Consider the following 19,641-nt stretch of genomic DNA (forward strand, 5'->3'; position numbering starts at 1 on the left):
CTGAGGGCAGCTCCCGGGCCTGGAGAAAGCCAAATTGCCAAAACTGAAGTCGCTTCCAGCACCATCTGAGAGGCCGGGTGTCCTCACGCCTCTTCCTTCTGCCCAGTGGGCAGCACCAGACCAGAGTCCACGGCCCCAGAGAGCCCTCGGACAAAGCCAGCGGCCGGGCCTTACTTGTCCCACCTGGGCCCGCCGCCTGGATGGCATGCCTGGCCTGTCAGTATTTATTGCCTCCGTACGTGCCGTCCTCTGGGCCCGCTGGCCTGCCGCCTCCGCCCCCAGGCTCCATGCCATCATCCCCAGGCCTCCCGGACGCAGCCAGGACCACTGTGGGACCAAGCGTGCACAGTCGGAGCTGTCCCCTGTGCTCCCCCCGCCCTCCCCCGCCCCCAGGTCAGGCGCCCCCAGGTCAGGCCCGGCTGGAACGCACAGGAGCCTGTCCCCGCTTCTCTTCTGACCGGGAAATAAACTCCACCTGGTGTCTGCTGCTTGGCTCTGGGCGGGAAGGAGGGCGGGAGGAGGGCGGGGCCATTCCTCTGCGGTCCCCAAGAGCCAGGTGTGGTGGCCACTGCCCTGCCCTGGTTGAAGGGCTGACAGCCTGCCTCGCCCTTCTGGCAGAGGTGCCCTGTGGGCGGTTCAGACCTGGAAACTCCCAAAAGCACCGAGGCTCTGGGTGGGGCAGCCAGGTTGTGGTTCAGTTGGCCTGTCCTTGAGCCCCTGGCCCCCCTCCTGGCCTCAGGAAACGCCCCAACCCCAGAGAAGAGGAAGGAACTTCCTGGGAGACAGCTCCCCAGAGGCAATATGGGAACCAGGGGTGGCTGGGCCCAGGGGCCGTGGGCGGCCTGAGGCCGGGCTGCCAGGGTAGACAGGAAGGCAGGGCCAGGGGCCCAGAGGTGGATTGGGAGGGTGGAGACTGTCCCCGGCTGCGGACTGTCCCAGGGGAGCCCTCAGGGCCACCAGTAACTGTCCCCCCGCCCAGCCCTGGGGGGGGAAAGGGCAGGTTGGTGACCTAAGCTCCAGATGGGGTCAGTGCCAGACCCCTTTTGCTGGACTGACTTGGGTTTTGAAACCTGCCCTCTCTGAGCCTGTTAAAGTGGTTATGGCCCGGCTGGTGTGGCTCAGTGGTTGAGCATGGACCTATGACCCAGGAGGTCACGGTTCAATTCCAGGTCAGGGCACAGGCCCAGGTTGCAGGCTCAATCCCCAGTAGGGGGCGTGCAGGAGGCAGCTGATCAATGATTCTCATTGATGTTTCCATCTTCCCCTCCCTTCCTCTCTGAAGTCAATAATTTTTAAGTGGTTGTGTGTCCCAGGCAGGGGCAGGGCTGCTGTCTCCTGGCCGTGCCCTCCCCGCCTGCCACTTCCCAGTGCTTATCGGCAGGAGCCCTGCCAGCTGGGGTGGCCAGGAAATGCCCTCCTGCCCCACAGGTCAGTGACCACAGGTCCTTGCCAGGACGGCTCCCGAGGGCTGGCCACCTCCCCTCCCCACCAGGACCCCTGTGGGATCCTGGGGCTGGGCCCGGTGCTGGGTGACCAAAGGGCGCTGCCCGCATTGCCCGGCTCAGACACAGCCCCAGAGCAGTCCAGGAAGCAGCGTGCCCCCCGGCTCTCAGGTCCATGGGGGCAACGACCCTCCGTGTCCGCCCCCAGCCCAGGGGGACAGCTTGGGTGGGGGAGGCAGGGAGATGGTACAGCTCAGGCCTTTCCCTGGAAGGTCAGACGCAGGCACCGGGGAACCAGGAGGCTGCTCTGGAGAGGCGGGCGGGGCGTCGGTGACACCAGGTGCGGCCGTCAGGCGGCAGCTGCTCCTGGGCGCGGGCCTAGCGAGGCTTCCTCCAGCCCAGAGGCCTATTTTCGTGCTTGGATTTTCCCAGTTGCACATGTGACCTCGGACCCCGAGTGCCAAGTTGTCCAGGCGCACCGCCAGCAGCCAGGACTTTGTTCTGGCTCCTCCCCTGGCGAAGGGTCACACGAAGTGGCACCTACAGAACCTGCATGACGTGTCTCTCGGGTCCCAAGTCTAACCTGATCCTTCTGGGTGCACCCTGAACCCCTGTCCAACCTGGTGCTCCTGGGCCCGGCCTCGCCGCCCCAGCCAGCCTCTGGTCCCCCTCCCCCATCCACCTCATCCCCCAGCCACCCTCCAAGCTCTGCCTCCTCGCCCACCCCAGGTGGACCCTCCTTCCACTAGGGGGTGCCCTCCTGCCCCAAGGTCAGTGACCACAGTCACCAGAGCAGGACCCTGCATGTGACCCCTTAGTCACCAGTCACTGTGACAAGAACCTCCTCCAGGCCCAGCACTGTCCACCCTGCCGTCGCGGCCGTCAGTCCACCAGGCCACGCTGACCACGGCACCTGCTTCCCGGCTCCGCTCCCACCTGTGCCGCTCGCCGTGGCACAGCCCTGCGTCCCCTCTGCTGCTCAGCAGAGACCCTGCGGCCAGGAGATGTCCTTCCGCGCCGGGGGAGCCCCTCCTGAGTGTCCGCCAGCCTGCTGTTCACCCCTCACCCCTCGGCACCCCCAGCCTGGCTGCAGGTGGGAAGGGGGATGTTATTCTGAAGACTGTTGTGGAGAGCAGCCTTTGTCACACATTGAACCACTCCAGAGTCCAACCATATTTGAGGGGCACTTCCTCTGGAGGATGTTCTGAGCAGCTGTGCCGGTCGAGAGATGCCACAGCCACAGGGCAGGCGGCCGTGACCTCCAAGGGCACCTCCAGCTCCAGGCCAGGGCACAAGGGGGACACCAGCCTTCCCCTAGGGCGAGGCCGGCAGAGGCGTTCAGTGAACCCGGCTGTGTGGGGGCTGGAGGCAGCCTCGCAGCAGCTCCTTCACCCAGCTCCTGACCGACCCGAGACAGGGGACCACAGGCCTCCCCCCACTTCGCTGCTCCCACCCGGTCAGTAGCGGGCAATTAGAGATAGGTAGAGATGCCTTGAGGAGAAGGCGTCAAAACACCCTGACCCAGCCTGGCTGGCGTGGCTCAGTGGTTGAGCGTCCACCTATGAACCAGAAGGTCACGGTTCGATTCCCAGTCAGGGCACAGGCCGGGGTGCGGGCTCGATCCCCAGTGTGGGGCGTGCAGGAGGCAGCCCATCAGTGATTCTCTCTCACCATTGAGGTTGATGTTTCTATTTCTCCCTCTCCCTTCATCTCTGAAATAAGTACAAATACATTAAGCAAGCAAACACAAAACCACCGTGACCCATCCACGCCAGAGCCCGAGTCAGGCTGTTCCCCCAGGATCGGGACTCGACTGTGGCCACCTGGGCTACAGAGCGGTGGCCCTGACACCACCCGCACCAAGGCGGGCTCCTCAGCTCCAGCCATGGAGGCTGACTCGACTCGAGTGGGTTCGACCGTAGCCAGTGGCCTGATCCTCCTCTGGTCGGCTCCCCCTTGGTCGCAATGTCTCCTCTGGAAATGCTTCTCGAGATGCTCTGGGCGACACTACCTCACGCCATCACAGAAGGTGGTGTCGCAAATGCCTTCACTCCGTCCCCATCAGCTGAAAGGACTCAAGCCCCGGTATTTAAGCATCTAAGCTCCAACGTGCCAAGTATGTAGATGCTTAAATACTGGGGCTTGAGTCTACATGTGGTACAAAGGTCCCTCGTCTCAGGCCCCCAAATGCGGTCTGTAAAACCGGGTCACAGCAATCACAGGAAACCTGGGAGTTAGGGCGCGGTCCCCACCTGGGCCCAGAGAGCAGAGAGCACTGGACTGGGGTGGGGACGGCGCCAGGGAGGCACGTGCTCTCTGCAGGAAGTTCCAGCTCCTGTAAGTCACCCTGTGAAGCGGACGGGATCCCAGCGGCACAGCCACCTCGCCTGACCCTTGCTCCACTGGAAGCGGGGGAGGTGCGGAGAGGACCGGCGCTGACCTTCAGGAACTGCTCTCCTTCTAGGGGAGGGAGTCCCACTAGATGAGAAAACATGCCAGCGGGGGGAGGGGGGGGCAACGCATTAACAAATGCAAACTCGCGAGAAGCACGAGTCTCCCTTGGCTTCCCCATTTCTGAGATCAGGAGGTTAGTCGACGTGTCCATTGAATGTGGGTGTGTTTCCCCTTTCCTTGCCAACTTATTAAATTGATGATGAGTCTTAAAACCCAGTGGTGGCGGCGGTTCACAAACAAGGAAGTGACTACAAATAAAGGGGAACGCTTCCGGGAGAAGGGGAAGGGAGTGGGGAAGGGAGATGGGGGGTGGGGCGGCGATCCCGCTACCCCCAGTCTTGGGCTATTTTGGGTTTCCTAGGAGCCACATTCAGCACCAATAAAAGTCAACTTAAACGTTTGTGTTTGGCCCAAAACACCCCAGCACGTCCGTATAAACAGTACGAAGGGGATAGCGTGCGCCCGTTCCCGCATCAGTCTCGGGTCTGGTGTGCGCTACACTCGGGCCGTCGCAGGCGGGCAGCTCGGGGCAGCGGCGCCCACCTGTTGGACCCGCGGGTCTGAGGGGAGCTGCGTGGGGCCTGGTTTTGCGGCTGCTCCGCAGCGTCCGAGATGCGTGGGGCAGCTCCGGGGGGCCTGGCACCCGCGGCCGGCTCCAGCGCTGGCGCACCATCTGCGCGGGGCCCTGCGCCCGTTTCCTCGTTTCTGCACCTTTAGGTGCACCCGCCCGGCCTCCCCTTCCTCCGTCCGCTCCGCGCAGGCTCCGCGCTGGTGCCTGAGGCGCTCGGCTCCCGGGACCAGATCCGGCAGCCCACCCCCGTGCCACTCGCCGCCGAGCCCAGACTCCCCGAGTAGGTGCCGCACGAGGCGCACGCGCGCCGGAAGTTGCGTCACCCCGCTTCCGTCCCGTCGAGCCGCGGGGCGGGGCCAGTTACGGACACGCGATCCAGTAAGAAAGCAACACGAGGGATTTCGAAGGCCCCGGCGCAGCTCCGCCCCTCGGCGGGCGGGGGACTCCACCCACTGCCACGTTCGACGGAGGATCGCGCAGGGTGCGCGCATCTCCTGGCCAATCAGAAGCCGCAGATCCCGGGCCTCCGCAGGTGGCAGCCTTTCCAGAACCGGGGAAAGTGGTGGGGAAAGCCACCAGTCACGAGTCGAGGGGGAGAAAGTTCTCCGCCGGGAGCCAATGAGAGGCCGGGGCAGAGTGCGAGCGCGAGCTCCTCGGCCAATCCCGGGCGACGGCGAAGGAGCCTCTGGGGCTCTTCCGAATCCGGGGCCGGAGGTGGTGTCGGCGTCCAATCCGCGCGCGGCGGGGGCGGGCCCCGGAGTCCGTCGGCCAATAGAGGATGGGCGCGGGCGGGCACGCGCGCGGCGACCGGGTTTATAAGGACGAGGCGGGCGGCGCGCGCTCTCGTGGCCTCGCTGTCCGGCGGCGCCAACCGAAGCGCTGTCCCTGCTGCCGACATGCTGCGCCGCGCTCTGCTCCGCCTGGCCCTGACCCTGGCCGTGCTGGCCCGCGCGGGCGCCGCGCCCGAGGAGGAGGACCACGTCCTGGTGCTCAACAAGGGCAACTTCGAGGAGGCGCTGGCGGCCCACAAGTACCTGCTGGTGGAGTTCTGTGAGTGCCTCCCGGGCCCGCCGCCCCGCGGGGTGGGGACGGGGACCGGGAGCTGGTGGCTCGCAGCGGGGGGAGGCGGAGAGAGGGCCGGGCACCCGTCCCCAACCTCCCTCCCTGCCTGCCTCCCTCCGCCTCGCAGCGGGTTGGGTCCTCGGGGCTATTAGCGTTGTGGACGCCGCCTCTCAGCCCCTCGGGAGGCTCAGCCTGGACTGAAGCGGCCCCGGACCCGCGGCCCACGTCCCTGTGCGCCGGTGCCCTGGGGACTCGCTCCTGCCCCGGCTGGACGCGGGCTGAGAGCCAGGACGGCCTGCGTATCTGACACCTATCTCCATGGCAGGATCCCTCTCTTATTTTAAGAAAAACAGGGTGGGCCGTGGGAGGTGCCCCAAATACAAAGCAACTCACCAGGGTCCAGCCCCCCCCCACACACACATAGCTGCTCCCCAGAATTCTAGAAAATGCCCAGGGATTCCAGCCCCGGCCCTGCCCACACCCCCTCCAGCGGGTGACAGCTCTCACCGGGACCCAAACCTGGTGTTCAGACGTGTTCACGCCCAGACTGTCTGGGCTGGAGACCTTAGGCCCCGCACAGCTGCTCACCTGGGCCCAGGCACAGCTGGTTCCCACCGCTGCATACAGACCCGGTTGTGGATCTGAGGCTCGGCAGCTGTGCCAGATGTGTGTCATCACCTACGAGTGACTAGGTCCGAATGCGGGCGGCCCTGGCTTCTGAGCTTCTCCGCCTTCCCAGAGGGAAGCTCCAGGGGCAGGCCGGCCCCGCTGCCCACCTGCAGGTGGTAGGAAGTCACTGATCGTTGAAACAGTTGGTCTTCCTGTGCCCAACGGTGACAAAGCAGAGGGGGGGGGGGCGGTGGCTTGTCACTTGTGGCCTCTGTCCCCATATTGCCCAAGAGGACCACGCTATCAGCCCAGCCTTGTACGTTCAGAGGGTTATCGTGGTGAGCTGATAAGATATGCGGGGAGGGGAGTGCCCAGGAGGGGGGAGCAGGGAGCCCGGTCCCTGCTTTTCAGCCTCTGGCTTTCCTTCCAGATGCCCCCTGGTGTGGCCACTGCAAGGCTCTGGCCCCCGAGTATGCCAAAGCGGCCGGGAAACTGAAGGCCGAAGGCTCTGAGATCAGACTGGCAAAGGTCGATGCCACGGAGGAGTCAGACCTGGCCCAGCAGTATGGCGTCCGCGGCTACCCCACCATCAAGTTCTTCAAGAATGGAGACACGGCTGCCCCCAGAGAGTACACAGGTGGGCCGGCCGCGCTGCCCTCACCGCCCTGGGATTTGCCTGCTGTCCTGGGAGATAGCTGAGGCGGGGAGAGGGGGGCATGTTCAGAAACCTGGAGGGAACCTGGCCTTGGACCTAGCTCTCGGTCTGGTTCTAGTTCAGGAACGCTCTCGTCCTTGAAGATCCTCCCAAGTGGAGGGGGCGTTCTCGGGGTTGGACGGCAAGGAAGAGGGAGCTGGAGCAGGCAGGGCAGCGTTGGCGTCCACTGTGCCTGTGCTGAGCGCTGAGGGGCTTCGCTGGGACGGCTGAGGCACAGCTGTCAGGGCAGAACGCAAATCCATGCCCAGCTCCGTCCGCCTCAGCCTGCTTGCTGGCTCGGGCTGCGTGGACGGGCTGGGCCTCTAGCCCAGGCAGCACCTGTGGTGAAGGGAGGCTCTCGCCTAGAGAACCGGTTCCGTGGCTCAGCGCATTCTCTCCAGCAGCCCAGCCCGTCTGGTGAATTCTGACACTCGCAGCTCCGGGCTGCTGCTTGCTTAGTCCCGTGTTCACTTCTGGAGCAGGAAGTGCCTGGTCCAGTTACCCTGCTCCTTCCTAACCCTGGGGTTTGTGGGTGAGGCTGCTCCCTTCCCTCCTGTGACTAGGACTCCGCTTTGCTACCACTTGCAGGCAGAACCTTTTTTAACGTATCCGTATTGTTGAAAGTATCACAGATGTCGCAATGTTTTCCTCACTGACCTCCACCCTGCCCCGGGCAGAATCCTTTTAAATGTGAGATTCCACGTTGGGCCAGGTGGTCAGAGCCTGTGAGGGACTTAGGACCAGGCATCTTCCTTTTCGTTCTCTGCTCTGTGGCCCCCAGGTGACAGCCGTCCTGCTGGCCCAGGGGCTGTGAGGGGCCAGGACGCCCGGCCAGCCTGGGTCAGGGGGCCAGGGTGGGGTTCAGCCCGTTTTTACAGGGAAAACGGGCATCGTGTGACTTTAAGAAAAATCCTAGTACTTCTCTAATTAAGACAAAGCCTGGTGTGAGGCCGCTGAGGGGAGAGTGTGTCTAATGAATGCAAACGTCAAGAAAAATTTAGAAAACACAAAGGGAGGTAGCCACCCCGGCCTCCCACGTGCTCGGCCGCCCTGAGCCCCGGTGTGCGGCGCGAGGCCTTTCTGGGCGAGCGGCTGTCTCGCTCGGGCTCTGGCGGAGAGCGCGGCTGGCGGTGGCCCCGCCTCAGTGGACCCTGCATGTGTGTGTGTTTTATTGGTGCAGCCGGCAGAGAAGCTGACGACATTGTGAACTGGCTGAAGAAGCGCACGGGCCCTGCGGCCACCACGCTGCCTGACGGAGCTGCCGCGGAGGCCCTGGTAGAGTCCAGCGAGGTGGCCGTCATCGGCTTCTTCAAGGTGGAGACTGGGGTTCACCTCAGCCCCTGTCGCTGGAGGGGGCCCCGGGGCCTGGGCACTGCGGCCTGTCCCGCTGCTGACCCGGACGGGCGTCCGTGGTGTGGGGCATGGGGCCACCTCTGGTTCTTGTCTCCAGGACGTGGAGTCGGACTTTGCCAAGCAGTTCCTGCTGGCAGCAGAGGCCGTCGACGACATTCCCTTCGGGATCACGTCCAACAGTGATGTGTTTTCCAAATACAAGCTGGACAAGGACGGGGTCGTCCTCTTTAAGAAGGTGAGTGGCCTGCGCAGCTCTGCCTGGTGGTGAGGTGCTGCGCTGGGGGTGCCTCAGGTGCTGCTCCCCGAGAACCTTGCCCGGAGCCGCTGGCCTGGCCTTCAGCCCGGTGTTGGGCCGCTGTGACAGCCCTGCTGTCAGGAGGCGGAGCTGCGTGCAGTGTGAGCTCTGTTACTGTGGGGACCTAGTAACAGGCTGGGCTGTAACCACCCTGAGTAGCTGAGTTGATTGCACTTTCCCTGGTGCAACATTGTTTCCGCTTCTAAAACCTCTTCCTTAGACGGGGACCCCTGGTATTAGCTTTTGGGGAGCGTGTTCCCAACCTGTGGGCATAGCTGTTCCCACGGCTCCCGTGGCCCTCGTCCTGCTGTCCTCTGGTTGGTAAAGGGGCTGCTGGTGTCACGGCCACTGCCCACTGCTGCTGGGACTCAGCGGGATCCGTGTCTGCATGTTACCCACGTGGCAACACGGCCACTGCCCACTGCTGCTGGGACTCAGCGGGATCCGTGTCTGCATGTTACCCACGTGGCAAGGCGGGCTCCTGGAACAGGACTGGGCCTGGATTGGGGGGCGGAGAGCGCATGGGGGGGGGGGCTATGACGAGCCGGAGAGCAGGCCGCGTATCAGGGCAGAGGCAGGACTGCTGTCCAGTTTGTCAGAGAAGACGCGGGCGAGGCTTTGGGGGTTTCTGTGGGCCCTTCCTGGGCAGAACTCGGGTCCTTACAGCTCTGTCTCCCTGGGAGACCCGCAGTGTCTCCTGAAGGGAGTAGGTTGGTCGTTGTCATTGCAAACCTGCCAGGATGTGATTAGCATCTGATTAGGAAAACTCAAGTGTTGGGTGAGGCTGAGTAGGTGTTAACGTGAGAGCCCTGCATCTGTCCTAGAGTTTAGGTCAGTGACGGCGAACCTTTTGAGCTCAGCGTGTCAGCATTTCGAAAAACCCTAACTTAACTCTGGTGCCGTGTCACATATAGAAATTTTTTGATATTTGCAACCATAGTAAAACAAAGACTTATATTTTTGATATTTATTTTATATATTTAAATGCCATTTAACAAAGAAAAGTCAACCCAGAAAATGAGTTCGCCTGTCAGAGGTGTCAGAGGTTCGCCATCACTGGTTTAGGTTGAGATTTGCTGTGAGGCTGGGAGACGAGCCCCAGTTACACTTTTCCATCCCTTTTTTTTTTTTTTAATTCTCACTCAAGGGTATTTTCCCATTGATCTTAGAGAGAGAGAGTGGAAGAGAGCGGGAAAGACAGAGAGAAACATCGATGTGAGAGAAGCACATCGATTGGTTGCCTCTTGCACGAGCCCTGACCAGGGACTGGGCTGGGGAGGAGCCTGCAACTGAGGTACGTGCGCTTGACCAGAATCAAACCCAGGACGCATTGGTCCGCAGGCCGGCGCCCTACCCACTGCGCTACACCAGCGAGGGCTCTTCGCCATCCCTCTTGACCTCAGGGCATCATTCTCACACCGGGTCCTAGGTTTGGGCAATTCTGTGTCCTTGAAGGTTAGAGCTGCTGTTTTTGTTCTGCAAGAGTTGGTGCCAGCTGATGTTGGTGTCCACGTGGCTGGGCACAGCCGCACCCTGGGGTCCGGTGCCAGCGAGGGCGGTGGCCGCAGGGTCTGCTCTCGGCACGGTTGTGTCAGGCAGCCTGGCTGAGCCGTGGCCTAGGCTGATGGGTCGGGAGGGTCTTGGCTGCGGCCAGGTGAGGCCCGGGCCCCACAGGTCTCTCCCAGCCCCTCGGCCCCGCTGTCTTGGCCTTTAGCTCACCCCAGGTCCTCCTGTCCCCCCGGGACCACCTGGCTGAGCCAGCAGGACTGGCCGGGATGGCGGGGACGCAGTGGCACCAGTGACACTCAGCGTGCGTCCGGGCGGGTCACTGTCACAGCCCGGCCCGAGGGTCTGAGCTGAGCGTCCGGAGCGTTTGCTCCGTCTGTCTTTTTACTTGTGGGAGCTGGGGCACTGGAGCTGGTAGGGCCGCCTCTCCACCACCTGTGGTGTCTGGCCTTTTCGGGGTGCGGCCTCCTGCAGCCGGCCCCAACCAAACGAGGGCTGTTACTGAAGTCGATGGTGAACGAGTGTGATGTGGCCACGTTACCAGAAAGATTGCGGCTCAAGGTTGCGTCCGGTGGCCCCTGGTGGTGGCCGCCCCGCATGGCGGTGGGCAGACAGTGCTCAGTGCCCGGAGCGGCCGGGGGGCCTGTTTGCCTCTCATTGGGCCTCGCACTGCCCGGGCGAGGACTGGCCTGCTGTGTGCCTGATGGGCCCGAGCTGCTCCTCCGTGCAGAGTCCTGGCCTGGCTTCCTGCCCCGTTTGTCCTCCACGTGTGCGGTTTTGGGGGAGGGAGAGCAGGGCTGGGCCTTGGGGGTGGGAGTGCCGTCTGCTTTTCTGAGGCACTTGGAGGAAGAGCGACAGGAGCAGCGGAGAGGCCTGCAGCTCCTCCCAAGTCCCGTGAGGCTCAGGGCGGTGATGGGCCCCCACACACACACACCTGCTAGCCGGACGGGCACAGGACACCGAGTCGGGTGGCGCCCGGGCTTGCCTGAACGTTAATTTTCGCAGCATTTTAGTGGAGGGAGTGATGTCTTAGGTTTGCGTCCCTTTCACACCTGCCTGAGTGGGGCTGGTTTGCCTTCAGGGGCTGTGGTGTCACAGGTCCTGCCCCCCCCCCCCCCCCCCCCAAACAGCAGGCACCTGACTGTGATGAGGAAGTCACCCTCGGGTGTGGCCGCAGGCTGAGGGGCTGCCTTAACTTGGGATGAGCAAGGCTCCAGGCTGTGCTGGCTTCCTGGGAGCCCACGGGCGAGTCTGGGCAGCTGGTCCCTGCCGGCCTGGGATGCGGGTATGGGTGGAGCCCTCGGTGCTCAGGCCTCCTCTGTCCACAGTTCGACGAAGGCCGGAACGACTTCGAGGGGGAGGTCACCAAGGAGAAGCTGCTGGACTTCATCAAGCACAACCAGCTGCCCCTGGTCATCGAGTTCACCGAGCAGGTGCGGCTCCCGCCGGGGCAGCTGCGCGGGTGGGGGCGCCCCGGGACCCCATGAGGAGTCCCCCGGTGCCGTCGCTGAGCTCGGGGCTGAGCCCTGTAACTGTGTGTGTGACAGACGGCCCCAAAGATCTTCGGGGGCGAGATCAAGACGCACATCCTGCTGTTCCTGCCCAAGAGCGTGGCCGACTACGAGGGCAAACTGAGCAACTTCAAGAAAGCCGCCCAGGGCTTCAAGGGCAAGGTGCGCCTCGCCGGCCTGGTGGGGGTCGGCCCGGGGAGTGAAGCCGCACCCCGTCCCTGCCTCGCTCACTGTGCCTTTTCTCCCCCAAGATCCTGTTCATATTCATCGACAGCGACCACGCCGACAACCAGCGCATCCTCGAGTTCTTCGGCCTCAAGAAGGAGGAGTGCCCGGCCGTGCGCCTCATCACGCTGGAGGAGGAGATGACCAAGTACAAGCCCGAGTCGGACGAGCTGACGGCGGAGAAGATCACCGATTTCTGCCACCGCTTCCTGGAGGGCAAGATCAAGGTGGGCCCTGTGCGGCTGGCGTCCTCGCGCTTCTGGTGCGGCTGTGTCTTCCCCGGTCTGAACCGTGAGCCTGGGGTCCTGAGGGCAGGCCCCCGGATGATGTGAGAGTGGCCGTTCTTGTCCCCCCTGCGTGGGGAGCAGCCCTCCTGGCGTGGCCCGCTGGGGTCGGGTGGGGGCCTTGGGCGCGGAGACCCTGACCTGCCCGCCCGCCCGCCCTCCAGCCTCACCTGATGAGCCAGGAGCTGCCCGAGGACTGGGACAAGCAGCCGGTGAAGGTGCTGGTGGGGAAGAACTTCGAGGAGGTGGCTTTCGACGAGAAAAAGAACGTGTTTGTGGAGTTCTGTGAGTGAAGCCTCCTGGGCTTGTGGGTCCCCGGGGCTGGGGGCGAGGGGGCAGGGCATGGCTCCGGCCCAGCGGGACTCAGCGCTGCTTGCTTCCAGACGCCCCGTGGTGTGGGCACTGCAAGCAGCTGGCTCCCATCTGGGACAAGCTGGGGGAGACGTACAAGGACCATGAGAACATCGTCATCGCCAAGATGGACTCGACGGCCAACGAGGTGGAGGCGGTCAAAGTGCACAGCTTCCCGACGCTCAAGTTCTTCCCCGCCAGTGCGGACCGGACGGTGCGCTGGGCAGGCGGGCGGCGGGGGCCCTGGGAAAGCTCGGCCGCTGCGGGGGGACCCCGCCCACCCGGGGCTGCTTCTCACCCCGCACCCCCACCCCCATTACAGGTCATTGATTACAACGGGGAGCGGACGCTGGACGGTTTTAAGAAGTTCTTGGAGAGCGGCGGCCAGGACGGGGCAGGGGACGATGACGTAAGTGGTGGCCTGCGGGGCTCTGGGGCCACGGCCTGCGGTCCGCCGGACACGTGCTTCCTGGTTGGTGCTGGAGGCGTGTGTGTGAGGGCCGCGCTGGCCGGCTGCGGGCAAACCCCGCCTCCCACGGGCTTCCCTCGCGGCCAGCACTGGCACGGGCGGCAGTGTGGATTCGCTGATGCCGGGCTTGCCTGTGAAGTCTGCCCGCTTGTCCCGCGTGGTCCCTGCTGATGGGGACTCCAAAGGGCTTCCCCAGTCGTTGGCCAAGGGCCCTGTCCGCCGTGCTCAGCGTGCAGAGGGGACGCCAGAGTTGGTCCCAGGCCAAGAGGGTGTGGCGGGCTGGAGGCTGCTGACTGGCGGGGCAAGGGGGTGTGGTCAGGCCAGGGAAAGGGGCAGGCGAGCCCCTCCTGCTGCTGCGGTCGTGGGCTGACTGCCCCGCAAACCCTGAGGCTGGAGGGTGGGCACTGCGCCCAGCGGCCGTGCTGGGTCGTCTGGGGCTGGGACCCGGCTCCCCAGAGGGCAGGTGGCCGGCCCTGCTTGAACCTTGATCTTCCGGGCTTCCCTCCCCCCTCGCCCAGGATCTGGAAGATCTGGAGGAGGCAGAGGAGCCGGACCTGGAGGAGGACGATGACCAGAAAGCTGTGAAGGACGAGCTGTGAGGTGGGAGCAGCCCGGCACCCCGACGCCCCTCAGGCTGCTCCCCAGCAGCCAGCCTCCGGGCTGCGCACCCTCCCGGGAGGACCGAGCACCCATCGGAAATGCAGGGAACTTCTGAAGCCACACTTCACGCTGACACTCGTGTACATTGAAGCCCGTCTTCTGCTTCGTCTGGGAAAGGGCTTGTCTCCAGGCCGGCCCTCTGCGGGGCCTTTTTAATCTGTGACGTCCTTTTTCGTACACGGTTCTGACCTGAGCGCTCGCTAAAATGTTTTGGAATCTCACGCTGCCGATGTCAGCTGCCTGTTAGGTTGCTATGCGATCACTAGCATCGTCTGTGAGATTTTTAGGCATTTTGGGACATCGGGTTCGGTGCCGCCCTGGAGACAGGCGTCCCCTGTGGGGGCGGCGGGCCAGGCTGACGGTCACTCACCTGGCAGTGTTGCCGGGACTGTGAGGTTCCCACGCTGCCTGGTCAACGGAGACGTCAGGTCTCTCGCAGGGGCTCCCCAAGACAGAGGGCAGTGGGCACCCTGGGCCAGCACAGACACCCCCCTCCCCGAGCAGCACCCAGCTGGTCTGACAGCGTGGCCTGGCCCGCACCTCCCAGAGCCTGGCTTCCGTTCCCATGGGGACAGCGCGGAAGCCGGAGCCCATCAGCTGTCCCGTTCTTCCAGGCGTTTCTACCACAACATTGGAGTTGAATACATTGGCCAAATAAAGTTGAAATTTTACTGCCTGCCTCTGCTCGCGACCACGGGACGGGGGTTGGATCCTGACTGGAGAGAAGGTGGGCTGGGGGGGCATGGACGCCTCTCGGAGCTCATGCAGGCGTAGCACACAGCGTCCCTGTCCTCGCGTCCGTCTCCCAGTGCACAGCCTCATGTCCGCGGTCTCCGGGTGGAGGGTGGGGTGTGGCCAGCGCTACTTCCCTGGGCATCTTGTCTGGGTCAGGACAGGACACGTGGTGCGTCTGCAGCCGCTGCAGGTCGGTGAGGAGGAGTGTGGGCCTCAGAAGGGGCCGAATGACAGCGCCAGCCACAGCCAGTGCCCAGCTGCTAATGCCACTGGCTTCCAGGAGCTCAGCTTACAGTTCGCACAGAGACGGGGAAGCCGTCCGCTGCCTTGGGCTGAGGGCACCGCTGAGCTGGGATCAGGGGGACCTCAGGCCTGCAGTGCCGGCCTGGGTTCAACTGGGCATCCCTGACCCTGACCAGAGCGTGGCAAAGGGCCCCCCCACTCCTAGGAGGAGGAATGCAGGTCCAGGACAGCATGTGGAGCCCACAGGGTCCACCCAAGGCTCCGCCTCCACTTGCTCCGAGTGGGAAATGCACATTCCGACCCCCAGTCCCTGCTCCAGGCTCAGGCTGGTGGGGCCTCCAGGTGCCGGCGTCACAGCCGCAGACGTGACACGGGACTTGCTGTGAACATGGTTCTCCCGGTCACGGCGAGTGGGGAGTCTGCGGTCATTTCCACCTCACTCCCGGCAGGAGGCCCTGTGCCTGCCCTGCCCTGCGGTGCCAGCAGCCGCATCCAGGCCCTGACACCCCTGGGCTGCTCCTGCCTCTGACCAGAGCGAGTGTGTGCAGGGCAGCGTGACGGGGTGAGCTCTCTGGCGACACCGGGCGGCCAGCCTGTCCCTGCACCCAGGGCCTGGGCCCCTCTCCTCCGTCCAGCTCAGCGGCCAGGCGTCCTGTTCCAGGTGGCCTGTGCCAGGGCTGCTGTCCAGCCAGTCCGCCCAGTGTTCGCATGTGGCGCCCGTCCTGCCAACACAGCCAGACCTTCCTGGTGGGGGCTCAGAACCCTAGGGGGAGGTCGCTGTGAAGGCAGCTCTGCCACCCAGACCCTGAGCGATTCCACAGCACAGGGGGCTCTGGGCTCACGGCCACAGGTGGGCTGTGCTCAGTCCTGCGCCCCTGACTCCAGCGTGGGATCCTGGGACCATCCCAGGGGCAGGAGCCCTGCCACCACCATCTTGTGCTCCAGGAGGGGTCACCGACCCGACCCGTCCCCTCTGCAGACACAGCTGGTGAGAGCGCCGCTGGGCCTGCGTTGCTGGGAGGTGGCGAGTGGAGTCCCAGGCCTGGCAGGGCCCGTGGATTAGCAGGTGGCTCTCCAGGACAGTTAGGATTAACAGGTCGGATGACCCAGTCTCTCTCCCCGCTTCCTCTTCCTTCCCTCCCTCTCTCCCCATCTCCTTTCTCCAGGTGGTAAGAAGCCACTGGCCGGTGTGGCTCAGTGGTTGAGCGTTGACCTAGGAACCAGGAGGTCATGGTTGTTTCCCCATCAGGGCACATGCCCGGATTGTGGGCTCGATCCCCAGTAGGGGGCGTGCAGGAGGCGGTGATCCATGATTCTCTCTCACCTTTGATGTTTCTATTTCTCCTCTCCCTCTCTCAAATCAATAAACATAGATTTAAAAAAAATGAATAATACTGTTATTTAAAAAAAGAAGCAGCAGCCACTGGCCTGGAACCCGAACCCGCAGCTGCTGGGTGGGCAGCAGGCCCTCTGGCCTCAGAGGCCGCGGGAGGGCGGCGCCTACAGCGGCGGGGAGGGGAGAGGCGGGGAGGGTGCTCTTACACTTTTCCGAGCAAGCTCTTTGCGTGACGTGTTTTCCTCTGTGTCAGTCCTCTGGGGGCAGAAACCCGAAGTCATGCCAAGCCGGCCACTGCACAAGTCCCAGGGGCGTGGAAGGACCGGGCAGAGCCGCCTAAACACAGGCTTGGCCCTGGCGCCGCTGCGGGACACACAGGCTGAGCCCCGGGGGCAGGTAGACTGCTCGCAGCAGCTCCCCTCGGCCGGGCTCCAAGGTGCCAGCTCAGGCCGCGCCCGTGGCCCCTGCCCATGACTATCCTTTGGGGGGCTGTTGTGACTGGGGAGGCTTTGGCACCAGTCCCTCCTCTGGTCCTAATAGGAGACCCCTCCCCCAGCTCTCAGCTGGTCGTCAGCAGACAGACCAACAGACAGGGACAGACAGGAGGAGTCACCAACACAGCCACCGGCTGGCTGGCCCAGCCTGCCCTGGCCCGGGGCCTGGTCCCTCCGGGGCGGGCCGTGCCTGGTGGCAGCTTCACCCTGATCTTTCACCCGATCCTCCGAGCGGGGACGGTGGACAGAACTTTCCACATCAGAAAAGGTATCTTCACATCAAAGGAAAGTTCTTATGTCCAGGCTTCATGTAAAGAAGCCAGAAGAAACTGTACCTGCCTCCTCCCCAGCGACTGACCGGGGTGAGACCACCCGGCTGCCCTCGGAGGCCCGAGGCGCAGGAACAGAGACATGGGGCCTCACCCTCGGTCCAGCCCTGCAGGGAGGGCGGGGGTGGGGGTGGGGGACCGCCAGGGAGGCGGTCCAGCACTGTTTCGCTGCAGCGTGTTTGGCGCAGGCTTTGCACATAGAGGGTGTTAAATACACGGGCGGCAACAGCAGGTTAAATTGCCAGCTGTCACCTCCTACAAGGTAAATCCTAAGTAAGGGTATGAGGTAATGCTAACAAGACAACTCAGGCCCAGCCTGTGCGGCTCAGTGGATAGAGCGTCAGCCTGCGAACTGAAGGGTCCCAGGTTTGATTCCCGGTCAGGGCACATGCCCGGGTTGTGGGCTCGATCCCCAGTGTAGGGCGTGCAGGAGGCAGCCGATCCATGATTCTCTCTCATCATTGATGTTTTCTCTCTCTCTCTCTCTCTCCCTTCCTCTCTAAAAGCAATTTAAAAAGTTTTTAAAGAAAAGAACAACATAGCCAGCATCAGGTGTGCAGGCTGCCCTGATCCCACAGGCCCGCTCCCGCCCGCCCTGCCTGCTGCTGCTGCTGCTGCTGCTGCTGCTGCGTGTCCTCCGCGTCTGCTACTGCCTCCTCTCAGCGCTGAGCCTCTGTCCCCCTCAGGCCGCGGCTGCTGCGGTGAAGGCAGGTGCCCTGGCCCGGCCGCTGGGTCGTCTTTTATTTTTAAAAATGTTTTTATTGGGGATGGAGCCCGCAACCTGGGCATGTGCCCTGACGGGGAATCAAACCGTGTCCTCCTGATTCATAGGTCGACGCTCAGCCACTGAGCCACGCCGGCCAGGCTGGCCTTTAGGTTCTAACCCAGGAGGCTCCCAGGCAAGAGGGCAGTGCCATCGAGGCCCATGTTTTGGTAAAAGTGCCAAGAGTGACACGGCCACCGTGGAAGGTGACGCGAGGGGACGGGGAGGGAGCGGGTCAGGCTGGGCCTTCCCGGGCGGGGGCCGCGCTTCCGCAGACATGGGCAGCCCCGGGCAGCCCCCAGCTCTGTGGGAGGTGAGCCACCCTCCCCTCCTCCAGAGTCCAGGACGGGGTCCGATGCCTGGGACCTGCCCTCCAGGCCGTCCTTGTGGTGCCCTCTGAAGGCACCTTCCAGGCCCCGCGTGGGGCTGGGTGCGAGGGCCAGGAAGGATCTGACCCCGTTGGCCGGGCACGGCGACAGGTGGGCTGAAAGACGAGCCCGTGAACTCGATCTGTGCGCGGGGTGGCCGGCCAGCGGCTCGGTTTCAGCTCTCACGGGGCGAGCATGACCGCGCGGCTTTATATAGCTCCGCGGGCCCATAAAAGCAGGAGGAGCCCTTGCGGAGGGAGCATCGAGCATCGAGCATCGTCGCTGTCCGGCTGGGCGGCTCCTCCCCTGAGCAGTAGCGGCCTCGACGGGGCGGCCACCCCGCTGCCCCCAGGATGCCCAGCAGGACGGTCCGCTATGAGGGCTACAGCCCTCGGCAGCGGCGCCGGCGGATGCTGGCCCAGCGCAGCGTGCGCTTCCCCAACGACGTCCTGTTCCTGGACCACGTCCGCCAGGGCGACCTGGAGCAGGTGGGGCGCTTCATCCGGGCCCGGAAGGTGGCCCTGGACACCCTGTACCCCTCAGGTGAGCACCCGCAGGGCCGGCCGAGGTCTGTGGGCGGCAGGGGGGGCCTCCGCCTTGACCCCCTCTGTCCTGTCCTGTCCTGTCCCGCCCAGGCCTGGCCGCCCTGCACGAAGCAGTCCTGTCCGGGAACCTGGAGTGTGTGAAGCTGCTGGTCAAATACGGGGCAGACATCCACCAGCGCGACGAGACGGGCTGGACGCCCCTGCACATCGCCTGCAGCGACGGGTACCCCGACATCGCCAGGTGAGGGGGACCAGAGCCCCCCCCCCCCACTCCCCCGCCCTCCCGGCCTCCTGCAGCCTCCAGGAGGCGTCCCCCAAGCTGCCCTGGCGGTGTAGTCAGGACCTCGGGAGCAGCATCTCCTCTGCCCTGTGCCCTCCCGGAGCAAAGGGGCGGGTTTCCCCCTCGGCCCACCCGGAACAGGAAACAGGCGGGACTCGGCTGCAGCCTGGGCCCCGGGGCTGGGTAGGTCCCCCAGCCTCTCCCGCTGCAACCAGGCCGCCCTGTGCACAGGTACCTCCTCTCCCGGGGAGCGGACAGGGGGGCGGCCAACGACGACGGCGACCTGCCCGCCGACCTCATCGATCCCGACGCCAAGGACTTGCTGGAGCTCTTCCAGGGCCCCGGGCTGGGCTGAGCCGGCCGCCCCGCGCGCCCATCCGCGCGCACCACCGACGCGCACCATCGACGCGCCCCATCCACGCGCGCACCTCCCGCCCGCGAGGCCGGCGCCCGGCCAGAACCCCCGCTCCTTGGGGCACAGCACCCGAGCTGAGCTTCAGAGTGCCCGCAGAATGCTTTACTGCGCTCCATTGAGGGTAGAGAGTGTGGACTTTTGGAATTGTCCTCACCGGAGTCACGCCGGAAGATAAAAAACGCGGCAAGCAGAGCGGGTCCGCCAGGCGAGGAGCAGAAGTAACATGTCTCTATTCAGGCTTCAGATGGGCTCCGGTAGCGTTGGTCCCTGTAGGTGTGGCTGGACATCGCGCGAGTCTAGCCGATAAGTTTAGAGTCACGAGGGGAGGGCTAGGGGGGACAACCAAAGTGGAGGAAATTCGGATGACAGATGATAAGTTGTACTACGTATACATGGTGGAATGTGCAGGGAAAGTTACCCAGAAAACTACCAGCCTGAGCTCTAGCTTGACTGTCACAAACGCAGGCGACGGGACTCAGCGATCAAGTCCCGAAGGATAGCATAATCGAACTGACACTCGTAGGGTAGTTCGCCTCGCACTACATGTAGGGTTTCGGGATTGGGCGGGTGACCTTTAGGGCGCAAGGGCTTTCAGATTGGAATGCAAGTACAGCTCCATAGCTAGCCCCCCATACCAGTATCGTTTT

General features: G+C 64.0%; 2 protein-coding genes across 2 annotated transcripts; both read left to right on the top strand.

Annotated features, from left to right (window-relative positions):
* The first annotated feature begins 5,256 nt into the window (after window positions 1–5,256).
* On the top strand, window positions 5,257–14,157 carry P4HB (prolyl 4-hydroxylase subunit beta). Its single transcript, XM_006107954.2, has 11 exons — window positions 5,257–5,517; window positions 6,569–6,775; window positions 8,013–8,146; window positions 8,283–8,420; window positions 11,315–11,419; window positions 11,534–11,659; window positions 11,749–11,949; window positions 12,171–12,291; window positions 12,390–12,571; window positions 12,680–12,766; window positions 13,345–14,157. The coding sequence occupies exons 1-11, from the start codon at window positions 5,364–5,366 to the stop codon at window positions 13,423–13,425; spliced, it is 1,536 nt and encodes a 511-aa protein (XP_006108016.1). The 5' UTR covers window positions 5,257–5,363; the 3' UTR covers window positions 13,426–14,157.
* Window positions 14,158–18,024: 3,867 nt separating this feature from the next.
* PPP1R27 (protein phosphatase 1 regulatory subunit 27) lies at window positions 18,025–19,012 on the top strand. The gene is made up of 3 exons (XM_006107955.3): window positions 18,025–18,297; window positions 18,390–18,540; window positions 18,811–19,012. Exons 1-3 carry the CDS (start codon window positions 18,108–18,110, stop codon window positions 18,932–18,934), a joined length of 465 nt encoding a protein of 154 aa, XP_006108017.1. The 5' UTR covers window positions 18,025–18,107; the 3' UTR covers window positions 18,935–19,012.
* The last annotated feature ends 629 nt before the right edge of the window (window positions 19,013–19,641 follow it).

Source organism: Myotis lucifugus, unplaced genomic scaffold (genome assembly GCF_000147115.1).
Source record: "Myotis lucifugus unplaced genomic scaffold, Myoluc2.0 scaffold_1600, whole genome shotgun sequence".
Taxonomy (NCBI): Eukaryota; Metazoa; Chordata; class Mammalia; order Chiroptera; family Vespertilionidae; genus Myotis; species Myotis lucifugus.

What these genes read in the sequence shown, in the direction of transcription:
- P4HB (XM_006107954.2), top strand. Translation starts at nt 5,364, where the DNA reads ATGCTGCGCCGCGCTCTGCTCCGCCTGGCCCTGACCCTGGCCGTGCTG. An exon ending in TCCTGGAGGGCAAGATCAAG is followed by an intron (nt 11,950 to 12,170) that starts GTGGGCCCTGTG and finishes CCCGCCCTCCAG; the next exon opens with CCTCACCTGATGAGCCAGGA. An exon ending in GAACGTGTTTGTGGAGTTCT is followed by an intron (nt 12,292 to 12,389) that starts GTGAGTGAAGCC and finishes GCTTGCTTCCAG; the next exon opens with ACGCCCCGTGGTGTGGGCAC.
- PPP1R27 (XM_006107955.3), top strand. Translation starts at nt 18,108, where the DNA reads ATGCCCAGCAGGACGGTCCGCTATGAGGGCTACAGCCCTCGGCAGCGG. An exon ending in GGACACCCTGTACCCCTCAG is followed by an intron (nt 18,298 to 18,389) that starts GTGAGCACCCGC and finishes TGTCCCGCCCAG; the next exon opens with GCCTGGCCGCCCTGCACGAA. An exon ending in GGGTACCCCGACATCGCCAG is followed by an intron (nt 18,541 to 18,810) that starts GTGAGGGGGACC and finishes CCCTGTGCACAG; the next exon opens with GTACCTCCTCTCCCGGGGAG.